Below are 21034 nucleotides of genomic sequence, written 5' to 3' on the forward strand. Positions count from 1 at the left end.
CACACACACACACACACACACAGAGAGAGAGAGAGAGAGAGAGAGAGAGAGAGAGAGAGAGAGAGAGAGAGAGAGAAACAGACACTTGAAAGCCCCGACATCAGACTGAATACGCCCATATAAAGGTTGCCCAGACAGACACACAAAGACAAACACACACACCAGATAATGTCAATAATACTTGAGTCATCTAAACAGGGTGCGGCCATGTGTTGATTGACTCGACCTGTCTGCGTTCTTTGTGGTCACCATTGTGCGTGCAGGTATGGGAGTGTGCGACCGATGGGTGTATCCATCTGCTTTGTTCATAATTACACCAAGCATAGTCAGGTGTCACATTTGGGAACAGTTTTGTTGCATGTGCTACACAGTGTTTTTAAAATGTTTTCCATCGGAACAAATCTAATCAGTAAATCCACTAAAAGGTCTGAATTAGTATCACATTCCTTAAACAACTTACAGTTGAAGTAGGCAAACTGAAGGTAGTCGTAGTGCAGAGGCAGGTAGTTCTCCATAGGTGAGAGGCGGCCTGGCCGGGTGGCGAGGTCTCGAACACACTCGTGTTCACAGTGCAGCACCTGAGTGAAGTGATCTGCAACAAAATGGTGTCAGGTCAGTTTCCAGATCATCAGCTTAACTTTGAGATAGTATGACACTTCTTAAATGTGACATTTCGCTTCTTATTTCGTCGAGTGTTGGTTTAGGGGCTGGGTACTGTGGATACGTGCTCCCACCACAGATATAACTGAGGAGAACTTACACAAAACAAATAAACGCTGATTTACACAGACTTAAAAACCTGCTTGCTAACGCTGAAAGCTACCAAACAAAATGTCGGTACATGCCTACAATGTTGTCTTATTTCATTATGTCCTTAAAAATACCAATGACATATCTGAAATCCTTTTTGCAAGAGTCCTTTTAAGTTTTAAAAGGACTCTTGCAAATATAGCATAATCCATATAGCATACAACACTTTTTATCGTCAGACCTTCAGGAAAGAACTTTTGTACAGTTTGATTAGTCCCACACAGTTCAAACCAGTAAATATTTTTTTCATCAAACCAGAACAGTGGCCACCAGCTCTCGTTAACAGCATGTTAGTTAGTTGACTGACAGTTGACCTAAATGACTAACACGGCTGGGTCTATTAAGTCAGCTATTAGACTCTGTTGCAAATGTAATGCACCGATGCAAGATGGTCACTATAATAGCGTGGTCCTGTACCTACAGCCATTAACTGCTGAGATCATTGGTGTGATGTCAGCAGAGGGTTAAAAGGACCTTATGAAAAACAGCTGAACATGAACACAATGAATTACTTGTCAGCATTAAAGTCAGTCTAATGGAAAACTAATAGTAGCAGATCTTCAGCTCATGACACTGAAGTCCCTGGACAACAGACGGACCTGTTTGTCATCAGCGATACATCTATCAGCCGATAAGGTTTATTTGTCTATTGTATAGTTTCCCCACTAGACATGAGATCATATCATTATGTGTCCCTAGAGCTGAAAATACTGTATAAAACAGATGTTTAAAGTCACTCTTAAAGTTCATCAGTGGTGTCTTTTGTTCCCTGTTGTCCAGTTTTGTTCATGGGTTTGTTGTGGGGGAAAAAACACTGGCATGAGTTTGACATGATGAACACAGCCTGTCCAACATCATGTTTCCTGTCGCTGTGAAGTAACTAAGTGTTGTTCTCTTAACAGTAAAGTGCTGTCATGTCTTTGTCTTCCCTTACGCATCAACAAACAAAAGGATTCATCACCACCTGGGGAACGAACAGACACATATCACAGCATATCATTTCCTTATGTTGAGCCCGGAGAGAAGAGCCAGCAGCAGAGTGGATGACCACATGCTTGTGTGCGTGGTTTGAGCGAGAATGTACAGTGAGGTCACTCTTCAGCAGCTGCGGCACTACTTTACTCCTCATCAGACAACAGAGTTGCCGTCTGTTTGGATCTCTTAAGAGTCTCAGAGGAGCAGAGATATGAAACGTGCAGGACTGTTAAATATGCAGTTTCTTTCCTCTTCTGAAAGTTAAACCACTACAGGAAGAAGTCATTCTAAGAAAACCTTTTTTTTTTTTATCAAACTCACATAACGGATTATATTACTCACAAAAAAATACATACAGTACATGCATCTTAACACAAATAAACATCAGAACCTCAGACTCTACTCAAGTGGTGCTATGGAAAATAATCCCCTGATTGTAAGTAAAACACAGCACGGCTATAACTAATTAGCCCTAATTTCAGTGTTTATGAAACCCAGCCATACATATTTGAGACAAAGCACACTTGTCAGCAATTAAACTGTGGCTACTGCACATAACCCGCCTTGATTTCCAGAGGGAAAGGCCTGAATCATGTCATCAAAAGCCCCACTGACCAAAGTAGATGTGTATGTATAACAGTATAATCGTGTAATTATGATCTGGTGCTTTTCTGTTGATACACACATCCCTCCACATCAAACACGCCTGATTCTACGCAGGAAGACAGTTAGAGCTGTAAACAAGATAACATGACATCGTACATACAATGTGAGATTAAAGCTTGTTATTTATGAGGCTCATTAAAACTGTGTGACACTTGGGGATGAAATAATGCTGAGGCTCCTCTCAGTAACTGCTGCTTTGATGAATGCCAGCGGCTGCTGGGCTGTAACTGTCTTATAGTGACCTCTGTCGTTGAGCTGCTCTGTTGTGTTTAGGACACAGAGAGCAGCAGAGAGAGAGATGCAAAGAAAACAGAGCTATGAAGACTGAAAGAGCTGCAGTTTACCATACCATGCATGAATGCAACCCCCATCTTTACTGGCAGACATTGGTTTTTAATTATTTACTTAGGGTATTAAGCTGCAGGTTACTCAAAATTGTAAAATGTGCACTAACACCTGCACACAAGGTGGTGTGTTCAGGTGTTAGTAAGAAGCTTTGAAACCTAAATTTGAACTTGGGTTTTAAGAGTCACATGCACAAAGAGTCTTGCGTTGATGAGCTATACTGTCAAACAACTCAACTCAACACAACTCAGAACCTTTGGAAATGAAAATGTTAATAAAGTAGTAGGAAGAGAGAAAAACCAAACAGTAAACCATTCAAATATATATATTAAAAATATTTTCAACTGAAATTCAACACAATGATGGAAACATACAAAAAATACCAGAAAGTTCCTTTCAGAAAAGATGCAAAGCAAAAGACCTCATGCTGCAGTGAAGAAACAAGGTGAAGTGAGGCCAAAGAGAGACAGAGAAGAAGAAGGAGAGACAGAGGGCGGCCTTGTAGTGAGTCAGTGGGGTTTTGGGCTCACTTAGACTGCTATCCTGGCCCCGGTTCAGGCTGTTTTCCTGGGCTGTCGAAGACAGCAATAGAGCACATCGACCAAATCCCAGGATAGTAACAGCTCTTTAGAACAGCAGAGAATATCACTCAACACATCAGCACCATCTGGGACTAATTTTCTTGCCATTTTATTAATTTATAAGAGACTGTGTATAAAATCTGTTTAGTGAAGAACACATATTCATCTGGATCTGCAAGTTATTTAATGTAGAGAATGTTAAAGCATACAATTCAAACTCAATACTTCCAAAATCAATATACTGATTTGGGCAGTCCGTTTGGCTGCGTTTCCATCAAAAACTTTCGGTATAGTACCTTAAGAACTGTACTTAACCCTTACAGACATTAGAACTGTTTTGCATTTCCACGGGAGACGGGGCAATAACCGAGGTGATGCACTGAAAAACAAGCTGAAGAATGTTTACAAATCTCACTGCTCCATCCAACTCTTGATGCAGAGGAACATCTGCACCTATCGCAGACTGCTGTGTTTCCAGCTCCACCTTTTAGTATCGGTTCAGTGTGCTATATACCTCGAGAGAGGGATAATGATGAAACGGGACGGAATGGAAAGTTTCTATTGGTACCATCCACAACGCTTGACAATGGAAAATAACTGTTCTAATGTGCAAGGAACTGAAATGAACTGTGGTGTGGAAACAAGGCTTTAGACCATACGTCTTCTACACAATGGCCTATTAGTAGACTTTAGTGACTCCCATGGGTCTGTAAATGTGCCCCCCCTTATTAAAGTAATGTCAATCATCAGATAACTTAGCTCAATAAAACCAAAAACCCTAAAATGTGGAATGTGGAATGTGAAGGAGCAGCTACTTTTCCAACTAATTGAATCATCCGAGACCACATTGTTGTGGTAAATGACGCAACAATGAGCGGCTGAAGGAAGTCTGTGGGATAAAATCATGCAGCATCTGTGTAAGGGACCTGATTTCTATGTCGTGCTTGTATTTGTTTCCCCCTCAGATTACACTGTACTGGCTCTGCTCCGATTTGTACCTATAAATCCACTCCAAGCCTTTGGGACATGTACTGTATTTACACCTGTTTATCTCCAAGGACTTCAAGCCAAAGCACTGACATTTAAATCTCCGGGGAACATGTGGAGTGCCAGTATAGGCTTGGCAGCTGATGAAAACAAATATATGATGAAATTATTTTAAGTTGGACTGTAACTGACAGTGTATGCTTCCTTTTTTCTGTATTTTTGGGGCTTTTGGGGGATTTTCTTCAGAGATGGACAGTAAAAACTAGGTCACAATGATGCCCTAACAGTCGATATTACACACACACACACACACACACACACACACACACACACACACACACACACACACACACACACACACACACACACACACACACACACACACACACACACACACACACACACACACACACACACACACACACACACACACACACACACACACACACACACACACACACACACACACACACACACACACACACACACACACACACACACACACACACACACACACACACACACACACACACACACAATCACAATCACAATTCCTTCTGTTTGGCTGATATCCCTCATCTGTCCAATGCCAACCTACATCCAGTGCCAAGCCACTGCCAGGAAGATTTGATCACCTAGTGAGCATGAAGGGTGTTGTTTGGCCTTGCCTAAGCGTCCCCAGGCTCTCTCAGCACAACAAAGCCAAGCTCAGGCTCAGGGCCACGCGGTGCAGTCAGACGTGTTGGTGGATAAGTCAGAATAAGTTGCTGACATGCTCCGCAACTAAACAGTTTCTTTCCTTTCATGTGAGACTGTAATGGACCTCTGGTACTTCTCCGATTTAACTAAAGACAGGATTTATGAAGCCACTGTCAGAGGGCGGTGAGTCTAAAAATGAACAAATCAACAGAAAACACAAGGCAGGGTTTCTCAGAAGACAGAGAACATTTGGGCAAGCTTAAAGGCATTACAACATGCAGGAGGTGGCCCTTTATACTAGCAATAAAATATCACAATATTCTATTATGCTACAGTGAAAAGAAATCACACTTAAACAGCTTGAACCCATTTCAGATGTCATCATTTGCATGTTTTGTTTTTTTTAACTAAAGCAAGCTGTAATATCAAAATCTATTCAACATCAACATGTTGTTGTGGATGTAACACACACAGTGGGAGTAAATCATATACAGCAAAAACAAAACAAGAAAGTACTGGTTCTAATTAAAATCTTACCATGTACATAGCTCTGTATTTTTCAGATCTTACAGTTTTAAGAATTAATACTGATGATTACAACAACAAATTATATCCAAAAATCACATCATGTCCATTTTTTTGCTGGAGTGTTAATTGCAGCATATATAGAGTTATGCTTACGATTATGATACACTGACATGTTTTTGCTACTTGAGGATTAATGTGTTGACTTTTACCTGATACGAGTTCATGGAGGCTGTAACGGTAGCGGAGGTAGTCGTGGCCCTCAAACCTCTGTGGCCACTGACACAGGGCGCGGCATTCTGTGTCTGCTTTAAAGTACTCCACCAAAGCCTCCTCAAACAGAGCGATGGCTCCTTCGTGGTCGCCTTTATCATACAGACTCACCGCTGTTGTGAAGGAGCGCTGTAATAGAGGGGGAGAGGGAGGATAATGAGAGTTAAGGAATGATGGGATGAGTATTCATGACCTCCGATGTTCAGCAAAGCCCTTTATGATATGCTGGTGTATTGAAGTACTTATATTAGACCGTTTTATATAAGCCAATGTTTGTTGTTCATAAACGTTTTTTACAAGTTCTTTGGTGCACATCAAGATACCTGCAGCAGCAATGGTCACTGCTGTGGAGTAATCACAAGAAGCAAGTCACCTCTTTATGAAGATATTTAAAATTAGATGTAATATACATGAATTTATGATCCTCAAAGACAATCTGCTTTGGACAGGAAAATAAAGGGAAGTCACAGACACCCAAAAACTTAAGTTTAGCTCAGGTACAGTTGGTGCGAAGGACATAATATGGCAGTCGGATTTGTATTTGTTTGAGTGTGTAGCTTCTCCCAGAAGGTGCGGTAGTAACTTGTATGAGCTTGACTTGAAGATAAACAGAGAATAGATGGGCAGAGAAAAAATGACTCTCTTAATTAATCACAGCACAAAGGATCCAAAACTCTTCGGCATGCAGGGCTTTACCGCAACAAGCACTAAATGAGTTTCCAGTCATTAAACTGCAAGGGCCATTAACACAAAGGCCTCTTTATACAGTGACAAGAGCTGAACATTTTAGGAAAAAAGTGAAGTAGAAAAAGTAGCCAGACATTTTGACCAGGATTGAAAAAATATGGTCACGGGAAAGGCATACAAGGAGACGAAACAAAATAAAGCGAGGAATAACCAAAGAGTTAGCACGTATCTGCAGTATATCCTGGCTTACCTGGTGAGGCCGGGCTTCTCGGTCCACAAAGTGGTCCTCCTTAACCCCCTGCAGGTCTTTGTACTGCTCAAGGTTCTGACCCATCTCCACATGTTCTGGGTTGGCCTGGAAATACGTATGAGCTGCTGCTGCTGCCTTGTCAGGCTGCTTCAACTAAAGAGAGAAACAGAGAGGAATGGAAAAAAGGTGTTATTTATTTAATAATAATAATAATAATAATAATAATAATGATAATAATAATAATAATAAGACAGACTTCAGCACTGTGGTGGCTTTCTGTACACCCTGTTCCCAAACCTGTGAACTAAATACACAAATTCACCTGTTTAGTTGATGAAGTTAGTTAAAATCATGTAAAGTCATGACAGGTTCGCTCAGTATTTCTTTAAGTCTCCAACACAATCCCAACATAAGTGTGGTTTTCTGTTAAATCAATCTTTCATAAGTTTTAAAACACAATAAACAAGATTTTCATAATTTAAACAGAGATAGGCCATAAGGTCTCCATTATTCAAAATTGCAAAAGTTCATATGTTATCCTGAATCATTATAAATTTGACGTCTTTTAGAAAATACGTTCAAGCAGACAGACACTCTGCAGACGTTCTTCAGAAGCTGTTTCTACAGGACGACCAGACCTCTTGTCAAAAATACGAGGGTGCATTCAAGCGTTTCCGGGAAATCGATTCTCGGCGAGTTAGTTGGAATCCACTTGAAATAAGTAATATTTCTTCATCAGACAACAGAAAGACTGAGCAGAATTACAGGGACGCACTGTTCCCATCTATATTCTGTCATTAGAGAGAGCCGTCATACAACTAACATCACCGCAAATAATCTGACAGATGAGGTCTCTACACTCAAAACACATGAACCTGATGGATGTTGGGAGTATTAGAATAAAGTAATCACCACATGCATCCCACCCTCTTCCTAAAAATTGATATAACATAAACCCATGAGAGAGTTTACTGTTGAAGAATAGAGAAACACTGAGTGGCAGTGATGTGTGTTTGTGAGTGATACTGATACAGTGCAGACGGTGTCCTGCGTGAAAGACTAACAGGGAGAAGGGACGAAAGACAGCAGCTGTCATATATCAGATGGTCGACTGACAACCCAAACAGAAACAGTACATTTTGCAAACTGTATACTTTGCAGTATGTTTAAAGATGTTTCACATATGTTGCTGTAAGCTATGCATGGAAAGCCTTTTTTAGAAATATCTTATTCTGAGTTTTAATTTGCACAAATCAATGTTAGAGGAAGGAAGAAGACCAGATGAGCCTATTATGCCCTAATGAACATAAAACAATACACAAAAGGTACATGCATGTTTTACCTTGAGATTATTGTGACTTATTTATTAATCTGCCAATTATCTTTTTCAATTAATTGATTATTCATTCGGCCTTTATGTCAAAAAAATAGTACAAACATCGTCCAAAACCCAAAGTTAGTTAGTTTAGTTTAAAATGATGAGAAACAGAGAAAAGCAGCAAATGTAGCCGCCCAAGTTCAACTCCGACCTGCAGCAATTTGCTTCACGCCAACCCCCCTCTCCTGTTTCCTGTCAACCTCCAGCTATATTATCTAAATAAAAGGCATGAAAGGTAAAAAAAAAATCAAAAAAAACAAACAAACATTAAATACTGATTCACTCAGAAACACTCTCGTCATAGATGTAACCAACAAATGGAAATACAGCTATGCTTGGCGTTGATGGCTCTCATCTTAATAATGCTCCCTGTATTAGCCACAGCATGCTAAGCCAAGACAGGGAGCACAATGCAGAAATCCCCCATGGGTATACAAGATCGGACCCAAAGCGTCCAACATCGAATACCATTTTTAATCTTTGAGACATATTAGGACTCTGAACTAGAAAGATGGAGGCTTGGGTGGAGGAGGCAAAGCTTTTGCCAGCAGCAGCAGCAGTATGAGACAGTGTTGGTGTGCAGAGATCAGTACTGTGGGAGTCATATTTAAAGGAACCACCTTGTGTTAGAATGGGCTGCGATTGGTGTGTGACTTCAATTCAATAAGCGGCAAATAGTTTCAGCTCTAGATGGGAAAATAGGACTGGAAATAATGTCTTTAGTTTATAGTGGTCATCATCAGCAAACTAAAATTAATTCCCGGTTCCAGATATATTTCCAAACAAGTTCATAATCTAACAAAACATATGGACTTATCTCCTAAGTGGCCTCACCTCTGACTGTAAGATCTTTATGTTCTAACTTTCTTGTTCATGATTCTCCACATCCCCTTCCTCACTATGACCACCGCTGTTCTTTCACATCGAAGTTGCAAGAACCTCCACGCTAACCCCAAAGCTAGTTTCTTGTAGCTTTCTATTATCTCTTAAAAAACATGTATTTCAGAAGAACTCCACCATCCCACGCCCTGTTAGATAAGATCATAGTCATGCTCAAGCCTCAACATGGATCGCCTTACACAATAGCCCTTTACTGCACAGGTCCATGAACTCAACACTTGCACTCGAGAGAAAGAAACAGTAGAAGATATGTGCTGCCCTGTTACCTTTGCTGCATTTCAATCTGCTCTTTCCTCCTTTTCCACTTGTTCTCTAGAGCATACAGTACTGACAACTTAACATAAATTATTCATAAAAAAGAAGAGTTATGTAATGTTTCACATTAACTGAACTGAGTAAAAAGAGTTAAGCAGGAAACAGAAGGAGGCTGACAAGCTGAGAAAATAAAAGACAGAAACAGATAAGTGAAAGAAGACAAGGTTAGAGTCACAGCCTGGTCTCTTGTGAATGATTTGAATATCTCCTGCAGCAGCATTCTCGGTCAGAAACATCAGACTGCATTTGTTTAAATCCTTCATAACAGGTGCAAATGTAAAGCAGATCCCAGTGTTTCACAGTTGAGAAGGTCCGTCAGGCACGGCTGCCAAAAACACAACTGGCTGAGAGAGCTTCACAACATACTCAGCCCTCTGTTTTGCCACTCGGCTCTGATTTGTGTCTGCCAGGAAAGACATTTGTTGTTATGAAAACTTTTGTTTTGTTTTCACGGGGCGAATTAGCAAGATAAAGCTCAGGAATTCCCACATTTGTATTATTATGGTTCAAGATCAGAATGACCTTCACACAGCTGGATGTACAGACCCACATAGATACGAAAACAAAGCACTGTGTGTAGCACAACGTCTGCACAATACATCATAAAACACAAACTGATGAAGAATGACTCCCCTGTGAGACAAAATTGGGTCTCTTTCATGTGGTAGCAGAAGAGGCAGGAGAGAAAAGCCCAGCTGGACATGCTTGGTTACCCATGAAATGCCAAAGAGTTGAGGTGGCGTCGGGTGCATTCCTGTTCACATCACCTGGTTGAAGCCACTGGGAGACACAGCTTGATGACTATAACTCATAATAAGCTGTAAATGTATATAACAGCTAAGGACTCTAAGACTGAATAAAAGCAAGACCATGGTAAATAAGGATATTAACGGAAACATGGATTCGCATTAAAGGTCCCATATTGTATCAGTGAGATTTTGTCTTTTTTGATTATAAAGCCATTTGAGGAGCTTTATAAATATTGTGAAAGTATCAAAACACTCAATGCACACAGTCTTTATTCAGAAACTGTTTCTTTAAACGAGCCATTAGGACTTCTGTTCGGTTGTGATGTCACAACTATACTATATATATACTTTATATACTGTATACTGGCTGCAATGATGCCAAGAGCACAGATGTGGAAGTACCAGAAACACTGACCAATCAGAAAAGACTGAGGTTTTTCAGGAGGGGGCTTAAAGAGGCCAATCGGTGGCCACTAAAATGCAGCGTTTGGTACTGAGGGTGCAGACAGTTGGATTGTGACCTTTAGGGGCCGTCCACACCAACAAAGGTATTTTTGAAAAAGTGTGTTTTTCTGCACGGTTTGGCCTTTCATCCACGTGTAACCGCAGTTGTAAGCTCCTGAAACCGGAGAATTTTGTAACCAAAGTCCTGGGTGAACTTTTTCAAAAAGTCCGGTTTCAGTAGTCGTGTGGAGAGGAAAACCGAGGAAAACCGCAATTTCTTGTCGACATTGTTTGATGACACACCGTGCAAGGGTCAACAGTAAGTTGTATCCATGGAGACTTGTTGAGCACTCTAGACGTGACCAGTTGATGGAGGCGGATTTTGCGGTTTCATGTGGAGGGAGATATTTTTTATCACATCGGTGGTGTGGACAGGAATTTTTTTTTTGACCTAGGGCATTATTGTATCCATCATTTTGCTTTCTAATGTTATTTTTCTTTCTAATTCACATGGATTCACAGAAAATGTTACGCCATGCTGCCATATTTCCATTCCATCCAGCTAAAATTCATATTAATCAGAGCTCAATATCAAACTGAAACACCAACAGCAGTTATAAAATTTTGAAGTCCTGAATTCATCACATAGTAAGAAGTGAATGTTCAGAATGAAATGCACCAAGATAAAACCAATTTGCTAACTTAGTTCTTATGAAATACGCGGATGTAAATCACAATAAAGTAAAGTGGAAACAGACTGCACATCAGGGGAACCAAAAAGTAAACCAAAAAGTCAGTTGCAACACTAGATCACACAGTAAACGTGGTATGCATTAAACGCTGATGAAATCAGTCTGAGAGTGCATTTTTTTCCTCAAACTGATGGCGCAACCTCAAGCACACAACGTAGCTTTATCATGTGTCCTGTGCTGCTGCATTCCTAAAAAGGCTCCCCAAGGTTATTCAGGGAGAACATCCTCCTTAAAGACACTATTGTACGGAGACTGGGTTTGATAATCATCTGCTGATATGTTTAGTCCAGACTCCTGGAGACTAAACAGCAAAGATCGGCTGTGGTGTACAAAGAAGGGAAGAGATGAAAGGGAAGTTAGTCTGCAGCCTCAGACCTGCACTCACCTGCCTCCACTTCCTAAGGCCCCGGCTGACCTCAGCCAATCGGTGACAACCCGACGCAGGCCAGAGGGTCAACTGGAGAAAGAGGGGAAGTACTCCAGTACACCAAACACAGCTGTGGCCGCCTTCTGCCAGATCTATTGTCCCGAGACTAGACATCCCAAAACCTGGGGAAGCCTTGAATATGGATGTGTTTTTCCTCTATCATTGGGTTTTTACAGTCGTGGATAACATTAAGCATTAGGGACTCTTTAATTAAAAGGAACAAAAATATAAAAATGTACACCGGCCAAGGCTTAAATTTCCATTTAATAAGAAAACAAATCCTGTACAGGAGTCATCTGGGACGAAGGAAAGAAGAAAAAAACACCAGATCTACTGTGTGTTCCAGTGCATGACTCACACTTGGGGTGATAATAGATTTACAATCATATCAGCAGCACACATAGGCTACAAGATGGCCACTCACTACTAGTTTATTAAGACAGATAATTCAACATGGAGGATTTCTGGGATTCTGAATACTGTATCAAACTGTCAAGCACTCAAAACAGTCCAAGATTGTGAATTGAAAACACATGCTCACATATCAACCACAGCGGGGTGAAATACCCCCTCTGGATGACGGCAGAAATCAATCATGGGTTCAAAGTGAGATTGTCCTTATAATGAATAGCGTAATGGAAAACAATACAGCCTAGAAACAGTCGTGTGTGTAAATCCAAACGTCTTGTCTCTCCTGTGTCTGCCACAACATAGAAAATGGAAACTAAGAAGGTAAGTTATTTTTCTGTGAAAACCTTAGCCATTGTGCTATTTCTCTCCTAATAAATGAAATGAATATGATTGCTCAATTGTTTTTCAGCTGGCAAGTTACTCTGCACCAAATACACACTTAAACATGTTATTGTGCTGAAATATTTGATCCGGACTCTATCGGGGAATTCTGACATTAAACTGTACAAGATTTAAAAATCATAGCAACACTGAAACTTCGCCATTGAAAGCCAACCTTTGAACACATTCAGGAATGTTCATCTTGTACCACATGAGTACATTTTTTCCTCTCACATGAATTTCAAAGGAGCACCTGCAGAGGTAAATAACTACCACTCAGTCTGAGCCCTCGGTTTGCCCTCCTCACTAAACAGCAACCTGTGTTCGAGCTGCTGGACCGCCCTGCCACTCTGAGAGAAGTGCGCTTGATGTGGGCACTTAGGAGCGCCAAGGCAAATGTACATTTGCATGCCTTTCTCCTCTGGGCCTCCTGCTCGCTTCACAGGTATGTAAATAGGCCTGGGCCGGCGCCATGGATGCAGAGATGATGTTGTGTCAAAAGCACGTCTCCTAATGCCACAAACGAGCCTGGAAACTGTTACACAGATGGCTTGTCAAAGGCAGCACTACCACCCAAAAAAATGAGAGAGGAGCTGGCAACAAGCGGTCAACGAGTGTCAAACCTGGCAACCGCAGTCCTGAGACGAGCTGTTTCAAAGAGGTTCTACAGGTCCCAAGAGGTTAGGAAACTCTCATGAAGTAGACAGAGGTTAGTGTTCAGGTTAACAACGGACACAAGAACAGCTGCTATAAATCAGAAGACGTTCATGTGAAGCAAGGATGTAAAGGTTAAAGAGTTCCTTCAGAAAAGTCATCAAACAGAGAATAAAATGAGAGTTTTGGCATCTGATAAGCCTTAAACACAGAGATGTTTCACTCAAATTGGACTTCCTGGATCACATTTTATCTTCTCACTGGTACCTGTGACCATCCGCTTAAGCGCTAATCATACAGCTGCTGATTCCATTTGAACCATTTACCATAGCCTGCTAAATCTTCACTGACCCTTCCTGAAAAGGTGCATTTAATTGGCTACCTACACTACAGATCAGTACAGTGCATTTGCATCGAATGCATTCCAGCTGAAACATCTGCGAGCGAGATAACAGTGTCCTATAGCCAGTAATGGTTTTTAAAGCCAGTGAAGTTGAGAGAGGTGGTGTGGGCTTAAGAAAGGTCAATGTGATGCAGCTGTTCAGAATTGTAATGCGGACAAACTGTCATGTTACTGCAGGAGAAGAAGAAGAAGAGGAAGAGGAGGAGGAGGAGGAGGAGGAGGAGGAGGAGGAGGTGGTGTGTTTACACGTCATCAGCCATACAATAAAAAATGTTTTCAGCTAAACTTGAGCTTGTAAAGAAAAAAAAAGAAAAGAATAGAAAGATGTTAAGTGCCAAGAGCTCTTACCAATCTGAAACTATGGACACAGCTGGGTCTGAAATATCCCAGCCTTCTGTTTGAGGAGCACTGGGTCTGTTTGCACCTATATCCAGAGAGTGTTTTAATGGGAGAAATATTTACTCCTCTGTTAACACAGTAGTCATTTTTATGACCACAGTAATAGCAAAGTTTATTGTCACTAAACCAATATTTATGTTGTGAGGTGGAGGGTCTGAGGTATATTCATCACAAAAGGTATTTATCCAAGTAAACCACATAATGACCTTTCTTTGGTTCAAGTGCAATCATAGAAAAAGCCAAAAGGTTTGGCTTGGTGGTGAACTTTATCATAAGAGAAGAAAGTCCATGCTTTAGTTTATCAAGTTGAGCAAGGCAGGAAATACTTTGGAGTACGAGGTTGTCGCCTCTTGCTTGGCTGCAAGTTTATTAGGAAGTAAACAAACTTTAAATTACACAAAGTTTTAAAAACTCAAAAGTTTGGCTTTTGTTAAATGAAAAGAAGGTTTTGTTTCACAGCGTAAGGTATCAAAAAAGTATTGTTTTAGAGTGTTGTAGACCAAAGCTTAACATAACGTAACATAACATAATGAGAATAAATCGTTAGTTGCAGCACTAGAATTGTGAAAAATGTGAACAATCTTTAAATATCTGGACAACTTATTGAATACTGACATGGAATGAACTGTAGTTTTTCTACTTTCCACTGTCATCGCCACAAGTCCATCTAATTAATGAGCTTCATTGAGAAAACATATGGCACTTTAAGGGTCTGTACTTTGATATGAGCTTTTTGTTGGAAAGAAGATCGAGCGCATTTCAATACTTCAATCATCAACAAAGGAGTAGCACTGGGGTTACATTTGCCTGGCAAGGAAAGATGCATTCACCCCCTGAGCTTTTTTATTGCCAGTGATAACTGTAGCAGCTTTGCTGAGGGGAGGTATTGGCACCAATGCCTGGCATGAGAGAACTCACTGTAGGAAAGTTTGTCTAAATGGCTGATTACCTCCCCATGAGGCGAGCACCCCACTTCCTTCCACTCTGGATCGCTTCAAAAGGCACACAGCCAGCGAGCACCTTTGATTGACGATTCAAGGAACTCCAGAAATTCCTGGAAGTCTGGAAAACAACTTATGTCTGTTTTTGAGTGTTTACAGTGGAAGATCCCCTTCTGTAAGACACTATTTAGACTCCCTATCCAACCAGAAATACTTGCATACTTGTCTAAACGCACTCTGGAACACTGAAATAAACAGGGTGAAAAAAGGGTGCTCATGATGTAGGTGTGACACTAATTGGACAGGAAAACATTAGAGCCTCTACAAATTAACCTCTCCATCATGAACCCTTAAGTCTTTCGTTTCATTAACTCGGTAGCTTTGGGTTACTGCGTACTGTACACATAGGCCACATAATGTCTTTACTGTACACTGGAGGTGTGAATTGGTGGCTTCATAATATCAGCTAAATGAACCAGACATGGGTTTGTTTTTGCTCTGCTGCTAAATTAAATAACACTTAATAACACAAGAACCAACTCTGCTTTGCCAGGCAGGAAACCAGCCAGCCAGTCATCGTGTATATGACATGCAACATGGCTAACACTTTAAGCACATGCTGTGGAGAAAAAAAAGAGGGGTGATGTCATCTGTAAAAGTTGTCCACCTTGATGTCCTCCCTCCCTCTCCTCCTTGCCCTCTCCGCCACACCACCCCTCTTTCTCTCATCTGTCCGTCCCGCTGACAGCTCCGCACAGTGGCCTCTTTCTGCCCGTCCTCGCCCCACCCTGGGCCAGAGCGTGTTCCTCCTATAAGGTCATGTCAAAGGAATGCCTGAAAAAGCCTCACCGCTGTCGCTGCTAAAAAGCCTCTTTCATTACCCTGCGATAGACACAGGAGGCATGACAGCGCTCGCTACTTCCTTCACCGGCCTCCATCCATCATCCGTTAAAAAAATCCCCTTCAGGCAGAGACTGTACATCGAAAAGAAAACAGCCGCAGAACAATAATAACGCCACTGTGCACTGGAGAAAACCTTGACTTTGTGTTATGAAGCTGCTGGTTCTGATTAGGGCGGAACATGAGTGATCCAACTTGACCGCAGTGGCCTCAACTCATAAAGGAACTCAGAATGTGGAACAGGCGCTTGTGACCCTGACTCTATTAGTTACCAAAACAAAGTTAATGTTCATCATGAGCTGATCTGAATCAGGCAACTTGAACTGTTGTTTGTACATCTGTAGTTGTGACTGCCATGCTGCTGACATCATTTGGCTTTAGAGGGAAATGACTGCTCCCATTATCCTCTCCATCTCCAGTGGCAGCCCAGTTAAGCTTTGTGGGAGACTACACAACCTTTTCCTCTAAGCTATCCTGAGGCCACCCGACACCACATCAGCTACTGTATCCTTAGTCAACCATCTCTTTCCCATGTCTGATCTCGCTTCCTGGGCAGTTTCAGGACGCACAAGGCCAGCTTTGTGTGGAAACCTCAAAAACACAAGGTGTGTACGTTTTAAGTAGTGCAGACGGGGTGGAAAATCACCTATAATGTCTTCCTCCTCCCCTGCCGCCTACATGCCCTTCTCCCGACACCTCTCTCTCGTTCCCTCCAGCCCAAAATACAGTAACACACACACACACTCTTTTCTCTCAGGAACTTCTAAAAACAGCTGCCCACTGACCTATGTCTTATTTTTACGCTACAATCCTCTGATCTCACACTCCGCCAGTTTCCATTCACATAAAGGTGCCTTTTTCAAGACTGGAAAAACACACTCTGACTGGTCCCAGAAATCTGAAATGGAGCTAACAGTTGAGTTTTGTCTCTCCAACATTGCCTTTGGTTGATGTGTATCGAAGGTGTATACAGACTGGAACTGAAGCCCACACATTGGATACCGCAGATACTAGCAGTCACGCTTTTACCAAGAAATGGGAAAAACACTTAGCATACTGTGTGTGAGTGACTATTTAAAACACTTCATATCATTGCTCCTCTTGTCATTTGTTTCACTATTATTGTGGTTTATTTACACGGATGTCTGTTTCTTTATTTCTTCCATGTTTTCTTTACATTGTTGACACATATGTTACACCCTCCATCTGTACGAGTATAAACAAAACACACCTGTCTGAACTGCAGCCTGGAGAAGCATAATTCTAGCTTTAAGCCCTTTGCACAGAGTTCATATTGTCCGACTAAAATTGTTACACATTTAAAAGTAAATACATCACGTCGTGTCAATAACGCTCACACATTGACTCCAAAGTATTCTATGAAAAACAATGTAGAGAATACAGAGATGTAAAAACGGATTGTATTCAATTCAGTTCAATGTAATTTAAAGTGCCAAATCATAACAAAAGACTCAGAATCTCCAGACACTTTTCATATAGAGCGACTTATTTATGATTTACAGAAACCCCACAATTCCTTAATGAGCAACTGCAAGCTGTAATATCTATATATAGTGTCCCAAAAAAGTGTATACACACTTAACAATTCTTGTTAAGTAATTATAAGTAATTTTCAAAATGTGATTGAATTTACAAACATCATTTCATTGTTTTATCACCGCCTGCTCTCAAACTGACGTCCGTTCTGGTCCAGACACTGCTGACAACGGCAAGCAATGGAATCGCACACATCACGAAACAATTCCCTTGGTATTTGTGAGCATTCATGTTCAATGGCTGCTATCAGTGACTGTTGCAGGTCTCATAGCGTAGATTTTGTCTTTAAGGTATCCCCATAAAGATATAAATATATATACTGTATATTATTAGCCCTCAAAGACATCCTCACTGCTTAATGATTCCATTTTGTCTCATATTGTGAATTTTTCTGAATGAATTGAATAACATTCTTATGTGTACGGAAAATATGGATTTGGCCTTTACTCTCTGCAAGAAAGTAAATAAGCATTTTTCCCAAAATGTCAAAGTATTCCTTTAACAAGTTTGTCTCAGATGTCACCACTATCTCTGAGGAGATAACATGAGACCAAACCTCTTCAGAAATTTTGTAGACTTTTTACTTTGTTTCCCCATAAAGCTCCAGAGATGAGGGGCTTTCCCGTCTGAGAGGAACATTATGAGGTACAGCACATTTGAAGGAAACATTTACGGGCACACCACTCAGAGACAAAGGTCAAAGGTCACCCTCTCACATGAGCGTGGGCGCATTGAGCTTTTCCACTGTGCCTGGAAGACATTGGGCTGGAAAAATAAGACGAGGTGAGTGTGATGTGGTGTTTAGGTGTTAAATCTAAAGCAGACAAATGTTTAGTTGCACAAAGAGGGACGTCACAAGGACCTCTCTCTCTCTGTGCGTGTGTGTGTGTGTGTGTGTGTGTGTGTGTGTGTCCTGAAAGACATTGGGCTGGAAAAATAAGACGAGGTGAGTGTGATGTGGTGTTTAGGTGTTAAATCTAAAGCAGACAAATGTTTAGTTGCACAAAGAGGGACGTCATAAGGACCTCTCTCTCTCTCTCTCTCTGTGTGTGTGTGTGTGTGTGTGTGTGTGTGTGTGTGTGTGTGTGTGTGTGTGTGTGTGTGTGTGTGTGTGTGTGTGTGTGTGTGTGTGTGTGTGTGTGTGTGTGTGTGTGTGTGTGTGTCAGAACGTGTGTCCCAGCAGACAATACTAGCATTCATCCAGCCATTCAGTTCTCACCCTGTCCGGCCCCCACATACCCCAGAGAAATATAAAATATATTTGTTCATGTTGAAATCAATCTGCTGTTGTAGCAATGAGCAGCATTTAACAGACAAACAGCATTACACGATGCCCACAACACTTAACTTCAGCTGAGAGACTGAAATGCATCTGAGAACCAATGAAGGACGCAAAGATCACTATTATGTCAAACTTACACAGAGGGGTTATACATTTGGAAACTATCCGAAGCCAACAAACATGTGTCCTTTTATTTAAAACACAATAAATATGAACAGTTATTTTTCCGGGAAATTGAGCAAATTTCCATGTCACTAAAAAATGTTAATCAGCATGGTTGATGAATCTGCTGTCATGAAAGAAACATCATCTAAAAGACTTAAACGGCTGAAGATTTCCTCCCCAGATTACAGTATGAAAGGTTCAAGTGCCCTGGAGGAGTATTTCCTGATCCAAATTTCATACATGGTTCTTCAGACCCCCCCTCTGGTGAGGTAATGGATACACCTTTTTCTGGGGGCTAAATCAAACAATGACAGAGCGGTCCTGTCCAATGTTTCATCACAAAATCAGCCCATCAATCAAGCCGCGAACCCGTGAGCCCTAGAAAAATAATACCTCCCCAGGCCATACTTCAGACAATTATGTGGAAAAGGTCAAGAAATGGCCAAGAAAGTAAGCAAAAACAGTCAAGCCTGCATGGTTTAAGGATTACCTAAAGGAGAGAAGAATGCCCCTCCTTCAGTTTCTTTCTAAAGCTGCCGGCGGCATGAGAGCTGGGACTAAGCTTCCCAGATTCATAACAGAGCATGAGGGCTAAAATGACAACCAGAGAGCCCAGCAGTCCATTACACGAAGCCTCTCTCAGCCTTCCATCGTCACAGAGAGCCAGCTCAAGTGTTTCTAATGATAAAATGGTTCTGTAACGAGTCCCATGCTCATAAAATAAAACCTCATCCTCAACAGGTAAGAGGGTGTTGAGTTCAAGTGGCCAAAAAAACACACTAACACTGTCATCCGTCTTCATTCCCAGGACAAATTACTCTGCAGTAGTCACAGGAATTTATCAGCTCAAGCTCTGATTGGCAGTAATGGAAAAGGGCAAATTTTCTCACAAATTCCTTCCGTCTCCACCCCAGCAACACACGGACATCATTTATTTGTTTATTTAGGGCATGTCAGTTAGATCAATCATCATCACACATTATCTTAGTTTAAATCTTACAATTCACATGACCGAAAGGGACAGCGGGAGAAGCAAAAGCTCTTCTAGTCCCGCCCCCGTTGATTCATCATTCCAAATTATTTGTGTTTTAAGAGAGACTGAATGAGTAACAAGTATTTGAAAATGTTTCAAATTGTATCTTAATACTAACAGTGCAATATCCAAATCACAGGAGGCACAATATTTTTTTAAATATGTGTCATAACACCATTTTGAATGAAGTATTGTGGTGCTGCAGAGACATCCCAGGCTACAACTCGTATTCTATAGACTTCAGAAAACAATCTTTGTTTGGTACGGACCCCCCACAATGTGATAATTTTAATATATTTTTGAATGAAAATGAGAACAAAAAACATCAACCCCTTCAATAACATGAATCACATTGTAATGACAATATCAGTCAAAAATAGTTGCAATTAGATATTTTTCCCAAATCATTAAACCCACTGCTTTTTAACCCTGTTTTAACCCCAGACAGAAAATAGAAAGGCATTCTTGTCTACCACTAATGGGCAAAGAGTCTATCGCCTATTTTTAGCTGATTTTCCTGTTTAAAAAGGGTATTTTGCATGTCTTTCACTTTCGCTGCCACCCCTTGAGTTACACAGTTTAGACCCCCTGCTGAGACCACCTCTAGAGAGGATCCAGGATATGCTCTCTGTGGGGTTGAACAGTCAGGCGCAGTGGGGGAGAAGTGGGAGAGGAGCTGAGTGCTCAGCTGCAAAAGGGAGTCAAAAAATGCAGACACTGCAGGCTGGTCGTGTAAACACTCAGCAGGAGGCAAAAGGCAGATTCCAGCTCAGAGGATTTAAGTGGTGTGACTTTTGGCTGCAGTAGAAGGAGACAAACCACCAGTCCTTTGTCTTCCTACAGCTAAATAAAAGACACCTGTTGTTTAAGGATATGAGCTGGTGGTCCTCTAGTCATTTGCATTGTTTCCCTGATGAGGAGGGCGGCATCTATCTCCAGCTGGGATGATTTAGGTTGTTTTCTATTACAAAGCAAATCCAACAGCTTATCAAGTCTGGCCTCTGGCTTCTTATAAAACTAGGACAATAGTGGGAGGCTTTCTTTGTAGTGTTGTCCGAGAAAAATAAAAAAACCCTGAAAAAACAACATAACCAGTAAGACCTGTGTCAAGTGAACAGAGAAATATAGCCTCTATTATGGGCCGG

General features: G+C 41.2%; 1 protein-coding gene across 1 annotated transcript in view; it reads right to left on the bottom strand.

Moving 5' to 3' along the window:
* p3h2 (prolyl 3-hydroxylase 2) overlaps positions 1–21034 on the bottom strand; it is a 58403-nt gene that overhangs the window by 11322 nt on the left and 26047 nt on the right. Inside the window, exons 2-4 of the mRNA XM_083911212.1 lie at positions 6799–6951; positions 5801–5990; positions 461–592 (exon numbers count right to left, since the gene is read on the bottom strand). Coding sequence (XP_083767338.1) covers positions 461–592; positions 5801–5990; positions 6799–6951 — 475 coding nt within the window. The remainder of the gene's footprint in view (positions 1–460; positions 593–5800; positions 5991–6798; positions 6952–21034) is intronic.

This window comes from Echiichthys vipera (genome assembly GCF_963691815.1).
Source record: "Echiichthys vipera genome assembly, chromosome: 3".
Lineage (NCBI taxonomy): Eukaryota > Metazoa > Chordata > Actinopteri > Perciformes > Trachinidae > Echiichthys > Echiichthys vipera.